This window comes from Vombatus ursinus, unplaced genomic scaffold (genome assembly GCF_900497805.2).
Source record: "Vombatus ursinus unplaced genomic scaffold, bare-nosed wombat genome assembly UNPS02009205.1, whole genome shotgun sequence".
Lineage (NCBI taxonomy): Eukaryota > Metazoa > Chordata > Mammalia > Diprotodontia > Vombatidae > Vombatus > Vombatus ursinus.
This window is the reverse complement of record NW_020948983.1, coordinates 3,069,366-3,088,710: the sequence shown is the minus strand read 5'-3', so window position 1 is coordinate 3,088,710 and position 19,345 is coordinate 3,069,366. Positions and strand designations below refer to the sequence as shown.

Sequence of the window (19,345 nt, the reverse complement as noted above, 5' to 3'; positions counted from 1 at the left end):
TATCTATCTATCTATCTATCTATCTATCTATCTATCTATCTATCTATCTATCTATGTGAATACTATCTCCCTCCTTCATTTGTAGAAATGCAGGGGACTTGCATTTCACTTTTCACAGATTTTTTTGATCCTCACAACCCTATTGAGGGATGGAGAAACTATGGTTCAGAGAAATTGGTTTCCCTAAGGTCACACAGCAATAGAGTGGTGGCAGGGCAGGGATTAGAATTTGATCTCCTGATTCTGGCCAGTGCTCTTGACATTTAATTCCTGGGGCAATCCAAGAGGCAAGAACAATACAAACTGTATTACCATTTTCTCAGGGCCTTGGGGAACTGCAATATATAGTCATTGTGCGGTCAGTAAAGTTTGAGTCTCCGCCAAGTGGAACATGGAGGCTGCAAACCTCCATTCTGGTGGTGTTAATAGCTATTACTGTACATTTGCCAGTCCAGTATCTAGGAAACAGACATTTAACTGTCCTAAGGAGAAGGAAAAACTCTCTGGGAAAATAATTCTGCCTCTGTGACTAGCGGAGGTCATGAGTTGACTGTTCCATCTCACTTGTTCCATTTCCTTTATAGGATCAGAAGAAGAGAGAAAGACGAATTTCATGACAGTGACCACAAAGATGATACAGGATGAAGTGAAGCATGATTGGCTCATCAGCTCCAAGGACTGGTCATTGGTGGAATCCCTATTTTTCTGCTGTACTGTATTTACCACAGTGGGTCAGACCAAAGGCCCTGGGTCATAGCCTTCAGGCTCAGTTCTAACCTTTGAGAAGAAAAAAAGGGAGAAAACAGAAAACCAGGATCTTTTCTTGGGAGAGAAGTTGATGGATAAACAGCATTTATTCAACCCCTATTATATTCTAGGCCTGAGAATGCAAAGATGAATGGAAACTGAGTGTGCCTTCCAAAAGCTTCTATTTTTAATGGAGGAAACAATATATACTTAGAGGAGTTTTTTCTCTTGTTTTGTGGTCCAGATTTGTGATATCATTGATATGGGGAGTTCCCAGTGAGGAAAATCTCTCTACCAGTACAGGTTAGCAAATATAGTTTTAGAAAGTTTCATAGAGATACTGAGAGGTTAAGTGATTTGTCCAGAGTCATCTAGCCAGTGTATGAGATAGGACTTGAGACCAAGTCTTTCTTTCTCTGAGGATGCAGATCAATACACTCTGCTGCTTGAAATTTCACTATTTAGAGCTGAATTCCTTTAGCTAAAAAAAATGTGATTCTTGTTAAAAATAAAGGTTCCCTCTTTTAACCATTGTCAGCCATTTATATTCTAATGTAAATGTGTTTCAGACCCTATCTTAAGAGCAGTTTTCTGGGATGAAAAAAAAGGCCCCATCAAGGAAATAAAAAGACAGAATTGGAAGTCTGAGGGCCCTAAAGATAAATTCTTAAAACTCAAGATTTTAGATTTAGAAGTTAGTTCTACCACTACTTAGTTCAAGAATTAGATGTTAGTTCTACCACTCCTCATTTGATGCTGTCATTCAGTCATGAAATTAGACCTTGGATTTAATCCCATATGCCTAAATTATTTTGAGACAGTACAGAGTAGTTGAAAACCTGCTGAAGTGAGATTAAGGAGGCCTAAATTCTAATCCCAGTCAGGTATCTTTTTCCTCGGTGATTTTGAGTTAATCTGGTCCCCTTTTGAGGATTCCTCTTCCTTCCAGTTCTGGCAGTCTATGACCATGGAGCAGCTTTGTGACCAGGAGATCTTTCATCCTATTTGTGCCTTAGCAATTTTCCAGGTTAACCTGACTCTACTCACAGAATCGATACTGCACTTTCCACTTTCCGCTCTCATTTTTTCTTCTTCATGGCTGGTCCTAAATTCCTCCCCCTCCCCAATTACCCTGCCCCACCATCCCCCCTCTTGTAACTGGGAGCATCCTGAAAGAGTACTATCTAACCTTGCCTTGAAATTGGGAAGAGACATTCATGTTCGGATTGGCCTTTGGAAATCCCAGGCAAATTCCTATAGTGTTGGAAACCATCAGAGGGTTTCCAGAGGTATGAACAAAATTTTGAAGTTGAAAAAGCTTGTTTTTGGCATCCATTGATTTTTGATTTTCAGATAAGTGTCTTCTTTCCACTGGTAATGTCCTTTGCCTCTCCCAGAGGACTTTTACCTGAATCCCATTGTCTGCTCATCCAACTGTCTTGTCAGGCAGCCTCCTAGGAGTGTTTGTATTTTAAAAGGGGACTTTTAAATATGGAAAGGTTTTCTAAGACCTGAAGTAATAAATGTGGATGACCTTCAGGGAATTGATGTTTTGGGGATGAGGGCCCCCTTGGGCTTCCTCCAATTACATGGTGTCTGTGCTTATCTCTGCTCTGCCTGCCTGGAAGTGTGGAACTATAAAGCAGTCAGTTTCATCCTCCTTTGTGAAAGTATAAAACTTACAGTTTTCCTCTAAGTCTCCAACCAATGGAATGTTGTCCAGTTTAACAATAGAAGCCCATTTCCCTCTTCACTATCTGGTAAATACAAAAATCACAGAGCCACAGAATCTCAAAATTAGAAGCGCTCTTAGATGTCATCTAGACCAACCCTCTCATTTAACGTTGAGGAATCTGAGGCTCAAAAAGAGGGGGAAATCATTTTTGGAAGTTATCTGGGTGGTTAGGGTAAGAACTGGAGCCTAGGTTTTTTGATCCACAGTCACATGCTAGTCTGGACCTCCTCTAAGCTACTCTCTTAATTTTCAAAAGCACTTTTGAGTTGGATCCCTAGATATACTGCTACTCTCATGATCTAGGGATATATGGTACATATCTACCCTCCTTAAACTGTGGCACGAGTCCCCATCAGTGTCCTCCCCCTTAATATTCAATCAATGGGAACAATTAACTCATAGCAAAGGCATTTATGCATAGTAAAAAAAAATTTTTTTTTAAACATGCCTGTCATAAACCTGCAGTATACCTTCCCACAAATACTTACAGTATCTATAGGAAGAGTGGGTACAAACTTAGATTACAGTGGTAATGAGGGACAAAAATGGGGAATTCATGTGGTCAAAGCAGCTCAGGTGTCTAGTCCTGCAAAATACTGTTGTTCCTTCTTTCCTTATGGAGTCTTCATGTAGCTCCCCGACTGGGCACTGTGTGTCTGCTGGGCAGATTGCTTAGCTGGGATTCCATTGCTCTTAACTTGATTCTTTTGAAGTCTAGGATGCCTAGGATGTCAAAAGAATTCACCAGGGCCAGTTCTCCCTGGAATACATTGTTCTGTTCTCTGCTGACGAGGGTCACAGTTCTAGAAGTTGCTGCCCTCTTTGAGTCTGCTTCTGTATGTCCGTGTCTCTCTAGAGTGTGTCTGTTCCCAAATGGATTGTTTCTTTTTTTGGTTGAGCAGCTCTCCTTCAGAGAATCACAACTGATGAGCATAGATGGAGAAGAGAAAATCACCTTCTCTTCTCCCCATACCCCTAATCTCTGGTATGGACACAGGGGTCATATTCTATCACAAAACCGCTCTTTTCTTGACACATCCCCCCCAGTTAGAGAACACAGCTTTTTAAGGGCCACCCAGGATGTGAGAAATCCTCTTCCTGTCATTCCTTGCTTTTTCCAATCCAATCAAGGAAAACTCCATATTTCCTAAAGCTATGACAGGATATTGATTTCAGCTACCCTTATCAAAGAGAAACTTTTTTTCACATTTCATAAAGGGTTAATAGGGTGTTGACATATCCTTTAACATACCAATGAGTCATTACCTTTGGTATCTGCTTCTTTATTTCTGCAATTATATCAACTGTATCAAAGAGGGGGTGGGGAGTCAATTGGTCACAGACCCAACTATGTACCCTATACTAGTAGGGTAGACAGGGTAGCAGCAGATGTTTTCTGTTTAAAGGCCTTAAATTTCTTCTGAAATGACAGTACTCACAAAAGCCATTTCTTCTGATGGACTAATTTTCCTGCTCACCTAACTCACCTAGCAGAGTCCCTGGGGAGAGGCTCACCAGCTGTGAAGAACACCACCATCTGTGGGCAGGGATATAGCACATGGGATGGGTGAGCTCCTAGTAAGCCACTAAGCAGAGATTAAGAAGACATTTGGCCTCATTGTTGAGAAAAGCATAAATAATAAGAATAACTAGCATTTATATAATACCTATTATGTGCAAAGCAATATACTATGCTTTACAAGTATTATCTCATTTGAGTGTTGCAAAACACTGAAAAGTTAAATGCTATTATTATCCCTATTTTATACATGAGGAAACTGAGGCAGACAGAGGTTAAATGACTTTGCAATGGACTCAAACTGGATTCTTGCCCAGCACCAAGTGATTTACCCTTTTTTTTTTAAACCAATGGAAAAAAAGTGCCAGAGGACCTTTAGTGAGATAACTGAGAAGGAGGCCTGAATTGGAATGATCCTGATTCTCAGGGAAAGATGAGACTTTTCTGAGGCAAAGATGACTAAAGAAGATTTCAATATTTTCCCTCTTCCTCTCTCTTTTCACCCATTACCATGACGCAGAATCTTATACTTATGTCTCCTAGCCTGTCTCTCTCACTCCAGTCTCTCCCTACTCCATCCTGCACATTGTTGACAAATTAAACTTCTTAAAACATGGACTTTCTCAGGTCATTCCCCTGGTCAGAATATTCTAATTGTTCTTCATTGCCTAGGATGTCAAGTCTATGTTTCCCAGGCTGGTTTTCAAGGCTGTCCCAAATATGGCCCTTACCTATTGCATATAGCCTAATTCTCTACTCCTCACTCCCCCACACACACCCTCCACTGCAGTCAGATATCTTACATATCAACAGAACTCATCCTCCTCCTCACTTTTGCTCATGCAAAGGTCTCTCTCACCAGCCCCACCTCTTTTGAAAGGTTTTCTCTATCCATTCTACTTACCTATCCTTCAATACTACTTCTACCTTCTCAAAGTACTCCACAGGAGGAATCCTGATTGGCTACGACTCCTGGGTGACTTTTAAAAGTCAATTTAATCAGTCCATGAAAAATTCAGACTCAAAATGAAACTCAGGCTCCTGATGAGCAACATGGAGCTGGAGAAGAGGAAACTATGAAAAGCTACGTGAAGCAGAGAAATTGGAAGTGTTTGCAGATGCCACCATTAGAAAGACAAGGAAACTCAGGAAGGGAGCAAGGTTACTAGGACTGGAGAGTGTCAGAACAGATTCTGTGTTGCTGATGTCATCCCCTATCTCAGACCATTGGCCCAAGGTGGTAATCCTATATCTCCTTTTTCCCCTTGGGCTCCTGCATGAAAACCTGAAATTTATTTCACTGGGCTCAGTAAAAGTCTGTTTACCTTTCTTAGTTTACTTTCTTTGCATTTACTTTGTCTTTGTAGGTAGTGTTAAGCACCAGCCTTTGATAATCTGAGTGTATCTATTGGAAATGTAAGTGAGAACACAAATGGGGGAGGACATCTTCAGAGAAGAGATGGAGGTCGATCTAACACAGAGGTGTTTTTCCAGAAGCTCTGTCTCTTGATGAAGCCCAGAGGTAGAGAGACAGACAGGTGGAGAGAACTGCAGAGACTTTAATACAACTTTGTATAGCAGAAGAGCTTTAATAGACAATACCCATATAGGAAATGGGTTAATTGTAGGGTGAGTGGCATGAAAATAGGAGAGATCAAACAAACCTGCTCACCACCCCTCACCACCACTGCTGTATTATTAGACTTCAGAGTTAGGCGGGACCTTATAAATCACCTAAACTAAAGCTTTCATTCTACATACAGATAGCAAAATTGAATCTCAGAGGAGCAGCTAGGTGGCACAGTGGATAGAGCACTGGCTCTGGAGTCAGGAGGACCTGAGTTCAAGTCCAGCCTTACACACATAACGCTTGCTAGCTGTGTGACTCTGGGCAAGTCACTTAACCCCAGTTGCCTCACTCCCTCAGAAAAAAATAATTGAATCTCAGAGTGTTTAAGTGCCTTGCTCGAGATCATATAGGTAGTTTCAGAAGGGGGTTGGGGTTCAAATCTAGGTTCTTCCTGACTTCAAGTATAGTATTCTTTCCACCTAACTGTGCTGCCTCTGATGAACTTAAATTGGTTCATAATAATCACCATTTCTGTGATAAAATATTTTAATAATGTGGTCTAAAACTTCTCCCCAAATAGTCCCACCTACTTGTGTTTGTCAAATATCATTAACTCTTGTCCCAGCAGGCATGGAATGGTTGTGAATCCTTATCATTTGAGGGAGTATTCACAAGAATGAGATCATGGAGTCTTACATTACTGGAATCTTATGTAATCACAGGGTTTTAGAGCTAGAAGCAACTTGCCCAATATTACATAGCTAATAAATCACAGAAGCAATCTGCTTTAGGACCATGTTGGAACTGTAAACCAAATTTCATTGATACAGCAGCATGCCATGGGATAACCAGCTTAGGAAGTATAAGACGTAGGTTCTAGTCCCAGTTCCACTTATTTGCTATGCTGCTTACCGCAAGCCATGTACTGACTTCAATGTCTTCATTTGTATGTTGTCCAGTCCATTCAGTCATGTCTGACTCTTTGTGACCTTGTTTGGGGTTTTCTTGGCAAAGATACTGGAGTGGTTTGCCATTTCCTTCTCCAGTTCATTTTATAGATGAGGAAACTGAGGCAAACAGGATTAAGTGACTTGCCCAGGGTCACACAGCTAGTAAGTGTCTGAGACCAGATTTGAACTCAGGAAGATGAGTCTTCCTGACTCCAGGCCTGGCTCTCTACTCGCTGCAACACCTAACTGCCTCTTCATCTATATATTTCCATCAAAACTTTCTTTATGGTGAGCTTATCAGGTTCCATGGGTTCAGCTACCATCTCTAGATAGCTAGAGAGAAAATTAGTCCTCAGATCTCTCCTGAGCGCCAGTCTCACATCTCCATCTTCCTACTGATCACTGAGAACTGGATATTCCATAGGCATCTCAAACTCAACAAGTCCAAAACAGAACTCATTATTTTTTCTTCTAAAACCATCCTTCCTCCTCACTTCTCTATTTGTGTCAAGGGTACCACTGGCCTTCCAATCAATTAGTCAATCAATCAAGTCTTGATTAAGCATCTACTATAGCCGGGTAAGTGTTAGGCTGGATATCAGAGACAAAAATGAAACAAGTCCTTGCCTTCAATCAGTTTACCTTCTAATGAGAAGGAAAGATGTACATATAGGGACAGCTATATATAAAATTCAGGTATTAGGTATATGCAAAACACACACAAAAGTAGATGTAAGGTAACTTTAGAGGAGAAGGCTCTAGCAGCTGGGACAGGTTGGGGGAAGGAGAAGGGACCATCAAAGACCTGCAAAAAAAAATGGTGCTTGGACAGAATCTTGAAGACCACCAGGGATTTTGAGAGGCAGAGCTGGGGAGGAAGAGCATTCCAGTGAAAAAGTCCCATGCAAAGACAGAAGATGGAGTGTCCTCTGTAAGAAACAGCAAGGAGGCCAGTATACCCAGACCATAAAGTACATGGATGGGAGTAATGTAAAAGGCTGGAAGGTAGGATGAGGCCAAGTTAAAGAAGAGTTTGTATTTTATTCTAGGAACAAAAAGGAACCACTGGAGTTTATTGAGAGGGAAGGGTGACATGATCAGATCTCTATAGGAAAATCACTTCAGTAGCAGTGGGAATCATGGATTATAGTGGAGAAAGACTTGAAGAGAGACAAATTAGGAGATGATTGCAATAATCCAGGGAAGAGAAGATAAGAGTCTAAACTATGGCGGTGGCTATTTGAGTGGAAAAAATGGGACGTAGAGACAAAGTGGTAAACCTCGGTGACTGGAAGGATGCTTGTATCCTTGACATTACAAATGGAAACTCAGAAAAGGGGTGGGTTTGGAATGAAAGATTATGAGTTGTATTTAGGAAATGCTGAGTTTGAGATGTCCAATGGACATCCAATTCAAAATGTTCAATAGACAGTGGAGAGATGTGAGATTAGGGCTCAGGAGATAAAGACTAGGGTTAGACATATAGATTGAATAGTCAGCTGCACAGAAATAATAATTGACTGCATGGGAGCTGATGCGACTAATCACTAGAGAATGAAGAGATTAAGAAGAAAATAGCCCAGGACAGAGTTGTGGCAGCCACCCAAAGGAATTTAGAAGAACAAAGAGGAGATAAAGTCTAGGCGATTGGTATAGATAGCTTTTTATGTAGTTAGGGAGCATAACATGGGTGATGCAGTAAAGGGGACTGAGAATGAGCAGTCAGGTAGAAGGAAAACCAGGAAAGTGTCATGTCAAGAAAACCCAGGGAAAAGAGAATATTTTTCTAGGAGAGAGTAGTCAAAAAACTACTACTGCAGAAAGATCAAAGGATGAGGACTGAGAAGAAGCTATTAGATTTGCCAATTAAAAGGTCATCTGTAACTCTGAAGAAACAATTTCATCTGCATGGTGAGGACATGAGCCCAATTTCAGAGGGTTTGAAATAGAACAAGAAGAGAAAAAGTGTAGGTAATGAGTTGTATTGTTTCAATTGTGTCCAACTCTTTGTGACCTTGTTTGGGGGTTTCTTGGTAAAGATACTGGAGTGGTTAGGAAAGGTTTTTTTCAAGAAGTTTGGCCGAGAAGGGGAAGAGAGCTATAGGACAATAGCTAGTAGGGATGAGAGAATCCAGTGAGGGTTGGGTTGTTTTTTGTTTTTCCTTTTTTTTTTGATGGAGGAGATGTAGTATGTTTATAGGAAGCAGAGAAGGAACCAGTATACAGGGAGAGATTAAAGATGTGGGAAATATGGGGGGAAGGGAAAGGGAGAGAGAAGAAGGGAGGGAGGGAAGGAAAGGGAGAGAGAGGGAAAGGAAGAGAGAGGGGGAAGGAGAAAGGAGAAGAGAAAGAGAGAGAAAGAGAGAGAAGAAATAATAGTCACCCAGTTTCACAGTCTAGGACTCAGTCCCAGATATCCAATCAATGGCCAAAACGTGCCGACTGTAACTCTACAACATCTCTCACATCCGTTCCCTTCTCTATACTGACATAGCCCGCACCCTAGTTCAGGCCCATCTCACTTCTCGCCTACACCATTACAACAATCCTAATCTTTGCTTCTAGTCTCTCTTCTATTCACTCTCCACACAGCTACCAAATTGATATTTCCCAAACATGAATGAGTATCTGACTTCCCTTGCTCAGGAAGCTTCTGTGGCTCACTGTTGCTTCTAAGATAAGATGCAAAATTCTGTGTTTGTCGCAGAAAGCTTTTCCGTGGCTCTAACCTATCTTTTCAAGTTGGTTACACATTACTCACCATAGCACACATTGCATTCCAGCCAAAATATTACCTATATTCAACATCCCATCTCCCAGACTTTGCACAGGCTTTCCTCCATGCCTAAAACAATGTTCTTCCTCTCTCCATCTCTTGAAATCACAAACTCGCTTCAAGGCTGAGCTCAAGTACCACCTCCTCAAAGAAGCCCTTTCTGATTCCCCTCAGTATTAGTTCTCTCTCCCCACCCCACATAAATATTTTATTTTGTATATATCTTATATTTAATTATCTGAGATCATGTGTTTTCCTAGTGAAATGTAGCTTTTTTTTTTTCTTTTTGGTGAGGCAATCGGAGTTAAGTGACTTGCCCAGGGTCACACAGCTAATGTCAACTGTCTGAGGCCAGATTTGAACTCAGGTCCTCCTGACTCCAAGGCTGGATCTCTATCCACTGCGCCACCTAGCTGCTCCAATTGTAAGCTTCTAAATGCTTTTGTCTTTCTATCTGAAGTGCCCGCCTCAGTGCCTGGAACAGTGTACATAATGAGTCCTTATCAAATGATGAGAAATGTTTTTGGAAATTGTCAAGTCCCATGTGCATATAATATGTGCACATATATTATTTGTGATCCTGAAATGCTTTCTTTTAGGTTCTGGGCTCATTCAACTGGATGTTAATACCCAAACTTTTGTCCTTGGTTTCCTTCTCTTTCTACATTCTCAGCTTTCATAGCTCCATTCACTCCCACGGTTTCACCTGAAATGCATATTTGAATGCAGAACCTCTTACTTGCTTCAAACTCTACCTTCTCCCAATCTCTTTCCCCTCAACTACTTTTTTCTTTATTCTTTATATCTTCTTATTTATGGTATGTCTCAAGAGTCTTGATGTAATTTTAAACTAAAACGTAAACATATAATTAACATAATATAATTAATTCTGTGTATTACTAATGTGGCATTATAATCTAATGTATATTTGATATGATTAGAATGTGATATAATGATTATGTGACAAGTGCATCAACACCTCAAGCTAAAAGCTTAAAACTGCACCAAGACTTTTGGGATACCCTGTACACATATGTGTAGCCTACACTCAATGGAATGTAAACTCCCTAAAAGTAGAGACTATTTCATTTTTGTCTTTAGCTCTCCAGAGCCTAGACAGTGCCTGGTGCTAGGTGAATAGTCAGTGATTAGTAAATGCTTGTTATTTATTAACAAGTATCGGATCTATATTTCCATCCTGGTCTTTCACACTCTAGATTCATCTCTCCAAATGCCTCCAGCACCTCTAGGCTTGGAGGTCCCACCAGCCCCTCAAAATCAACATGTTCAAAGCCGAGCATCGCTTCTTTCCTCTTGCCTTGTTCTGCTCTCTCTCTCTCTCTCTACAGCCCTCTGGTTCACCCACCCTGGTTTATCTTTGCCTTTGAGATCTGATCAATCACCCAGTTTTCTTGATTGTGCCCCTGTGCTATTTCTGGCATCTATCCTCTTCTCGAGTCCCACTTGGACAACCCTTCCTGCCTCTACTTCCTGCACCTACTCCAATCCACACTCTGTATTACTGCCAGACAAGTCTTCTCACATATAAATTTGGCCAGGCCTTTTTTCTGTTCTAAAATAAGAAAAGCTAAAATCCTTATAATACTTTGAGATCTACAAAGGGCTTCACTACATTATCTCATTTGAGCTTCACAGTCACTCTATAAGACAGGTACTATAGGTCTCATTATTCCCACTTGATAAAGGGGGAAACCTGAGTCCAGAGAGGTTGCGGGATTTTTCCTACGGCTATACCGCTAGTATAAAATCCAGGATTCAAACCCAAGTCTCTTCTGACTCTAGGGCCAGCACTCATTCCACTATACTGTCCATCCTTTCCTTGGCAGTATGATCCCGCTTTCCCTGTTGCCCACCAGGTGAAGTTCAAACTACTTTGCCTATACAACATGCCATCATCTACCTTTCCAGCTGGATGCCCAGTTGTTCCCTTCTCCAACACATAGAGTTTCGATCAGACTAGACAACTTTCAGTTTTACAGCCTGTGCATTCCTGACTTTGTGTCTTTGATCACACTGTTCCCTATACCTGGAACGTCTTTTTACCCCCGACTTTGCCTAAGAACTCCTATCTCTCTTTAAAAGTACAAATCAGATATCATCTCCTTCATGACAACTTCCCTGAGCCTCCTGGTTTGTAGAAAGACCTCACATAACACTTGGTTTTGTACCAAATATTAATGTACTTATCACATAATTATATTACATTATATCACATCAACATTATATTGTATTGTGTTGTGTTGTGTTGCTTTATGTTATGTTGTATTGTATTGTATCATATCATATTATATCACATCATATATCATATCATATTTTATTATACTCACTTCTATTAGGGTATTATAAGGATCAAATCAGGAAGCATTAGTAAGATGTTTTATGAAACTTATATCACTATGTAAATGCTAGCTATTGATATAATATTAATATATATTAATATCACATATTATTACATCACATTTGCTGAATTGTATTGTTTGAGTCAGCATGAGATAAGTAGATATTAGAGTCAAGAAGAGACCTGGGAGCAGCTAGGTGGTGCAGTGGATAGAGTACTAGCCCTGGATTCAGGAGGACCTGAGTTCAAATCCGGTCTCAGGCATATAACACTTACTAGTCCTGTGACCCTAGGCAAGTCACTTAACCCCACTGCCTAACCAAAAAAAAAAAAAAAGACCTGGGTTGCCTCTGAAAAATAATGACTGTGTGATTCTGGACAAATCACCTTTCAGTGCTCTAGGCAATTTTCTAAAACAGGAAGGTGATGACCTGCTTTGGTAGAGAGAGGTTCCTTACCTGGGAATTCTCCTACACCAATGAAATCAGAGGTCCACCCCTTATCCCTTATATGATAACACATCATAGCTTTTTGTATTGGTCTCTCACCTATTTGACTGTAAATTCCACGAGGGCAAGGACTATGTCTTACCTACATTTCGTATCTTCTCCAGCCCATAGCACTGTCCTATATATGCACACAGTATAATAAATGCTGAATTTGTCGTTGAAACCTATATCCTTGACAGAGAGAATTGTACATTGGCTTAAGAAAGAGAATGATTGCTTAATGATGAGTGTTTCAAAACAACCATTCAAAAAGCAAAGACAGTGTGGATGGGAAAGGGGATGTACGTGTACATTTCTTTCCCAAAGATAAAAGAACACAAGATTCAAACCAACTTTTCTGTCTTCTAATGAACTGTGTTAATGTTGGTCTTGGTTAAAAATCTCAGAAGTGATGATACATCTCACCATAAATTCAATTAGGATGTAGCTTAACATCTGGTAATCATCCCAAACCAGATGATGGTGGCTCATTTTCTGCAGGGCTTACAATCAATATTTGTGCTTTTTAAGCCCTTTGATAATACTTCCTCCTGCCCTGCTTTGGGCTGCATTTCATGACTCCTGTAATGCGGTGCTGTCATCAGGTTGTAGACAGAAGCACTTGCCAGGAGTAGGGCTAGTCAATTGCTGTTTATTCCCCATTTATGAGGCCACTTTGCATTAGGAAACCCTGCTTTCTGGATCCAATCAATTGCAAAGACAGTATTGAACAGGAGCAGTCTAAGTGAGGTGGAAAAAGTGAAAACTCTGGAATGTATCAATGCATTCAAAGAAATATCTGATTTCCCTTCATATGCTTCTGTATTTAGTAATTATGTGCAATGGCCCTTTCCAAGGGGATCCTTTGAAACTCATCCACTTCCCTGCTGAGTTTTTAGGACTTTAGCCAGACAGTTAGAAAGATAAGGCCTTAAAAACCTTTTATTTATAATGAGCTAGGTCTATCATCACTTAGGGTTGAGTGACAAATCCAGGCAGAGGTGTCGAACAGGGCCTACCCCAGTGTGTCAGAACAAGATTAAAATGTAGTTGAGAAATACTTAACAAAATAAATAAAAATACAATAATGTGTCAATAATGTTCATATGTGATTTTCAAAGTTAATATGTGCCCACAGGGATCTTTATGTACAGTTTCGTGACCTCAATTTCTATGTGAGTTTGACATCCCTGATGTAGTGAAAAGAAAACAGAATTTACAGTTAGAAAATCTAGGTGTTAGTCCCTGATCCAGCACTTAATAGCTGTGGGCCTATGTGTATATCACTTTACATGAGATAATGTACATAATGTACATGAAAATGCTCTGCAAATGCTACATAAATGTCAGTTATTATTATTGTTATTATCATTATTATTATCCTTTGAGGCTCAGTTTCCCTAACCATAAAACAGGGATAAAAATACCTAAAATTCTTATCTCACAGGGTTGTTTTGAGAAAAGCACTTTGTAAAGTTCTAGATAAATTGAGATAATGTTATTTATTGTTGTTATTTAAATTTTAGTCTGGTAGAACAAGCATGCGGTAGCTAGGTGGTGCAGTGGATAGAGTACCAGGCCCGGAATCAGGAAGATTGGAGTTCCAATTTGACCTTAGACACTTACTGTGTGACCTTGGACAAGGCACTTAACCGCTGTTTGCCTCAGTTCTTCATCTGTAAAATGGGGACAAACTAGAGAAGGAAATGGCAAACCACTCTAGTGTCTTTGCCAAAAAAGCCCCATGGACAATGTCCACAGGATGACGTAGAGTCAGATATGACTGAATGACTGAAAAGCAACAGAATGCCCAGGTGTGGGCTACCTTTGTTAACTTCACCCCACCCTATCCCTTTACATTATGCTTATACAGTCCAGTTAATTTAGTACTTTCCTATCCATTATTTCCTTTGATTCTCATAACAACTCTATAATGTAGGCAGAGCAGAGATTATCCTAATCCAGTGAATGAATAAATGAATTTATTAAGCACATACTGTCTGCCAGCCACTAAGCTGATGATACAAATAGACAAGCAAGACAGTCCTATTGTAATAGGAGGAGGCAACATATGTGGGGAGTGAGTGGTGACCAGGGAGGGGAGATTTGATCTAGGAAATCTAAAAAATGTTAAGTGAAACAATAGCCTTGGCATCCTTTCCAAAATCAGCGGGAATGGTGATCTGATAATAGTTCCCAGAACAAAAGGTGGAAAGGGAGGTGACAAGAGGGCACAGGATGGAAGATAGTAAGGGTGGAGAAGACTGATAGGGACTGTGGCCTGTTAGAGACAGAGGGCTTTCACCAATCTGAACACCACTCCTTCAGAACTCAAATTCTGGAGACAACAGCAGCATAGACGGCATAGGGGAGGCAAAGCTAAAGATGGCCGGGGTGAAATATTTATATGTGGTACCTATTCATCACAAGATATTGTCTTAGGCCCTGGTGATACAAAAACAACAAAATGAAATCGTCTCTGCACCTAGGTGGTGCAGTGGATAGAGCACCTGGCCTGGAGTCAGGAAGACTTGAGTTCAAGTCTGGTCTCAGACACTTACTAGCTGTGTGACCCTGGGCAAGTCACTTTACCCTGTTTGCCTCAGTTTCCTCATCTATCAAATGAAATGGAGACAGAAATGGCAAACCACCTATTATCTTTGCCAAGAAAACCCCAAATGGGGTCACAAAGAGACAGACCCAACTGGAAATGACTGAACAGTGACTGCTGTCAAGGATCCTACATCCTACTGAGAGGATACAACATAGGTTAAATAGTATCATAGATTTATAGCTAGAAGGGACCTTAGAGGCCTTCAAGTCCAGTCCCCTCATTTTACAGATGAGGAAACTAAAACACATAGATAAAAGTTCCAGGATCACAGAGCTAGTGAATGTCTGAGGTGAGATTTGAACCCAAGTCTTCCTGATTCATCCACCGTATCTGCTGTTTCTTTATGTAAATAGCATATGAATAAGGAGGGTGTACTAACATGGAGCAGTATTAGCAAATACTTCCTAATGGAAGTAGCACATGAGCTGACCCCTGAAGGAAGCCTGAGCCTCTCTTGTGCCCTTATTCCTTTCATCTTCATCATAATTATTATGTCCATATCTTGTTGTCCTAGTCGGTGAGCTCTTTGAGATCAAAGAATGGTGTCTTATTTGTCCTTGTATCTCCTCCAACTCATCCCCTCACAGTATCAGACACAAGGCTTCACTCATATAGACACCAGTGAATGACTCATAGCTGTAACCTCTGGTCTGGATTTCAAGATTTGATTCACTTGGGAAACTAATTTTTGAAAATTTAAACTCAGTTTCTTCCAATATATTTTATGGAAAAAAATGAGAATATTTACCCCAAGCTCCCTCTTCTCTCCTCTTCCTCATATTCTATCACTCAGGTGCTTTCTGCCACTGTCTCCTACTTTAACTCAGTTCTGCATGATGGAATGGCATTACTCCTTACCAAGACCAATCCATCTATTTGTTCAAGTGATCCCATTCCATCCCATCTCCTCCACCAAATTGCTCCCTATCATTCCCATTTGCGTGTGTATATACACATATATATACATACACATATGTATGTATACACACATATATGTATGTATATATACACATGTGTGTGTGTTCATAGACATCAGTTTATATGTGTTTATATATGTATATATGTATATATGTGTGTACATAGAACTAAGAGATGGAAAGATTGAAGAAAGGGTTTAGAAATAGTAAAGCATAAAAAGAAATGGCATATTTAAAGGACATCCATATAACAATGCCCAGAAGGCAACTGAGTGATGTGGGAGGGAAGCTGAGGAAAAGGATTATTAAGAATTACTTAGATTTGGGAGTCATCTGTGTAGAAATGATCATTAAACTTATGGGAGCTGATGAGATCACTATAGAGAGAAGGATGCCCATGACAGAACTATGGTGCATATCCATAATAAGGTAATTGGGATGTTTGGGATAAGAAAATCGGGGTTTGAATCCAACTATCAAAAGGAAATCATGATGGCTTCTCCTAAACTATCCTTGGACATCTGCCAGAGACCATGCTGGAGGTTGGGACAGAATCTGGCCCAGTGTGGCAGGTCTTAGATTCTAATATTATTAAATCAGTCTAGTACTGATCTGTTATTCTGCCTTCCTGGGACAGCCTGTTGACATACAAAGGCTTCTCCCTGCCTTAATCTCTAAAATAACAGCTGAGGTGAACTATTTTGCTCATTGCCTGGGAAATTCCAAGCTTGCTGATCTGAACTGCAGATCTGTTAAAAAAAAAAAAAGTAGCATGCATGTCCCTGGAAGTAGCACTAATGAAGGCCACCACATCTTCAAAGTTTTTATCTTCAAGGTGATTGTGTTTTATGTGATGAAGGGGGGTGGGGGGAATGGCAAAGGACTCTCTTAGACTTTTTTGTAAGATAAGTCTTCATATCTCTTCTGTTTTTAGGTTACGGCAATATCTACCCCAGAACAAGACTTGGAAAAATTGTGTGTGTGCTGTATGCTCTCTTTGGGATACCTTTTATGTTCTTGGTTATGACAACCGTTGGTGATGTCCTAACATCCATCCTATCTATGATTTACAATAATTACAAAAATCGTCACGTCCTTAATCTTGTACCACAAATCAGAAGGCATAGAAATACGAACACGAAAGCTGATCCTTCCAATCAGGTCTTTCCTCATACTGAGGTAGAAAAGTCAGGCCACAATTTCAAAGTGCAAAAAGACAATAAAACAACTCATAAACACCCAAAGGAACAACACCAGAATATGGAACTATTCTAAAAGATTGTGAGGAGAGAGAATGAAAACATGTTGCATGTTACTCCTCAACTAGAAAGGAGCATTTCATGTCCTAACCTGGTGGAGTATATAAAATCACGTCAATCTAGTCACAAAAGCTTGAGAGATGTAGGAAGAATAGTTGAACACTTTGATATTCCCATTCTAATAATTGCCTGTATTGTGTTTGCCTACATCTCCTTAGGAGCAGCATTTCTACCATTTTGGGAAACTCAATTGGACTTTGTGACTGCATTTTATTTTTGTTTTATAACATTTACCACAATTGGGTTTGGGGATATCGAGTTGCACAATACCTCTCATTTTCTCTTTTGTTCCATGTATATTATTGTTGGCATGGAAATTGTCTTCATCACTTTCAAACTGCTCCAGGACAGATTGTTCCACGTTTACGAAACCATCATAATATTTGTCACAAGATGGGACGTTGACTAGCAATAGAAAAGTGAAGGGGATGCTGGGGTTAATTTGCATAAATCTACAAGGAATTTAATATTCATTAGATCCCAGAGTTGGAAGGGACCTTAGAAATTATTGTCTTCATTGCTCCAGGACAGACTGTCCCATGCTTGCCAAACCATCGTAATGTTTGTCACAAAATGGGAAGTCCACTAGCCAGTGGAAAGGGAAGGTGGTGCTGGTTCATTTGCATAAATCTATAAGGAATTTGGTATTCATTGAATCACAGAGTTGGAAGGAATTTTAGAAATTATCTAGACTCAACTCCTTGCCTAATGGAGTAATACTCCTCCATGGTACCTCAAGAAGTGACTATAACTTTTGCTTGAAAGCTTCCTGTTAATGAGAGGCTAACTCCTTTGTCAGGTAGTCAGTCCATTGTATTTCAGACAGTTCTTACTATGAGAAAGTACATATGGCCTCTGTATCCATACATAATAAGTTATCTGTTCCTCAATATGACAGCCCTTCAAATACTTGAAGCCAATGATGCTGTCTCCCTAAAATCTTCTTCTTTTCAGCTAAGCCCCTCCCCTAGTTACTTTAATTATCTATCCATCATATAGCATGGTTGCAACTCCTTGATCTTTCAAGACTTTGGCACCCAGAGTTGAATACAATATACCAGCTTACATTGTTGACTCAGTGGTATTATAAACTGATATACTATGTCATAAAGAGCAGGTGGCATGTCCCAAACCAATATTTATTTGTGTCTTTCTGTGTCTCAGAAATTGGGAAAACAACATGGTATGGTGATGAGAACACTCAAACTGGAGTCAGAATACCTGGATTCAAATCCCAGCTCTGTTACTTTCTCTTCTGTATGGTCTTGGACAAGTCATTTCCCCTCCATGGTCTCTATTTCCTCATGTGTGAAAGGAGGGAGTTGGACTAAATGTAAGGTCACTCTCAAGTCTGAATCTATGATGTCATCATCCCTGGGTATCAGGATATATTAATGATTATAGACCCAAAAAAAGCATTCTTTTCATTCTCCAACATTTAGTTGGTTTCCTCCTTTTAGAAACTGGATATAGTACTCAGATGAAATTACCTTTACCCTTTTGCTTTTGGTATGGGCAAATATTTTCCCTTTTAATTCTCTAGGAATATGTACTTTCATTTAAATTAAAATTCATATAAGTAATTTTCTGTCTTTTAAAAAAACAGAAGCAGTTATGGAAATTTCCTCTCTTAAATGACCTGCATAAATGCATGTAATAAACCCGGTGGCATCCTATTATTTGTACATCACCACTGATTTCACTGGGCAGAGCTATTATTTCCCAAATTAATGCAGCAAAATTTCACACATACCAATAGTCAAAGTGTATAAATACTATGCTGAATGAAAATCAAGATAAAGCATTTTTTTTTAAATTAAATTTTTGAAAACATCTCTTGGTATGTTTTTCAGAAGGATGAGGAGAAATTGGCACTTTTTTCTTTTTAATTTATTTATTTTTAGTTTTCAACATTCACTTCCACAAGAATTTGAGTTCCAAATTTTATCCCATCTCACCCCTCCCCCTACCCCAAGATGGCACACATTCTGAATACCCCTTACCCTAGTCTGCCCTCCCTTCTATCTCTCCCCCCCTTCTCTTATCCCCTTTCCCTTCTATTTCTCTGTAGGGCAGGATAGATTTCTGTACCCCATTTCCTGTATTTCTTATTTCCCAGTTTCATGTGAAAACATTTTTTTTAAACATGTGTTTTTAAAACTTTGGGTCCCAAATTTTCTTCCTTCCTTCCTCCCCACCCACCCTCATTGAAAAGGCAAGCAACTCAACGTAGGTTATATATGTGCAGTTATGCAAAACGCTTCCATAGTAGTCACATTGTGAAAAACTGACTCTATTTCCCTTAATCCTATCCTGCCTCCCCATTTATTCTATTCTTTCTTTTGACCCTG

General features: G+C 39.9%; 1 protein-coding gene across 1 annotated transcript in view; it reads left to right on the top strand.

The window, feature by feature from the left end:
- Positions 1-17,403, top strand: part of KCNK18 (potassium two pore domain channel subfamily K member 18) — a 21,365-nt gene extending 3,962 nt beyond the window's left edge. Inside the window, 2 exon segments of the mRNA XM_027851525.1 lie at positions 585-731; positions 16,610-17,403. Coding sequence (XP_027707326.1) covers positions 585-731; positions 16,610-17,403 — 941 coding nt within the window.
- Positions 17,404-19,345: the final 1,942 nt, after the last annotated feature.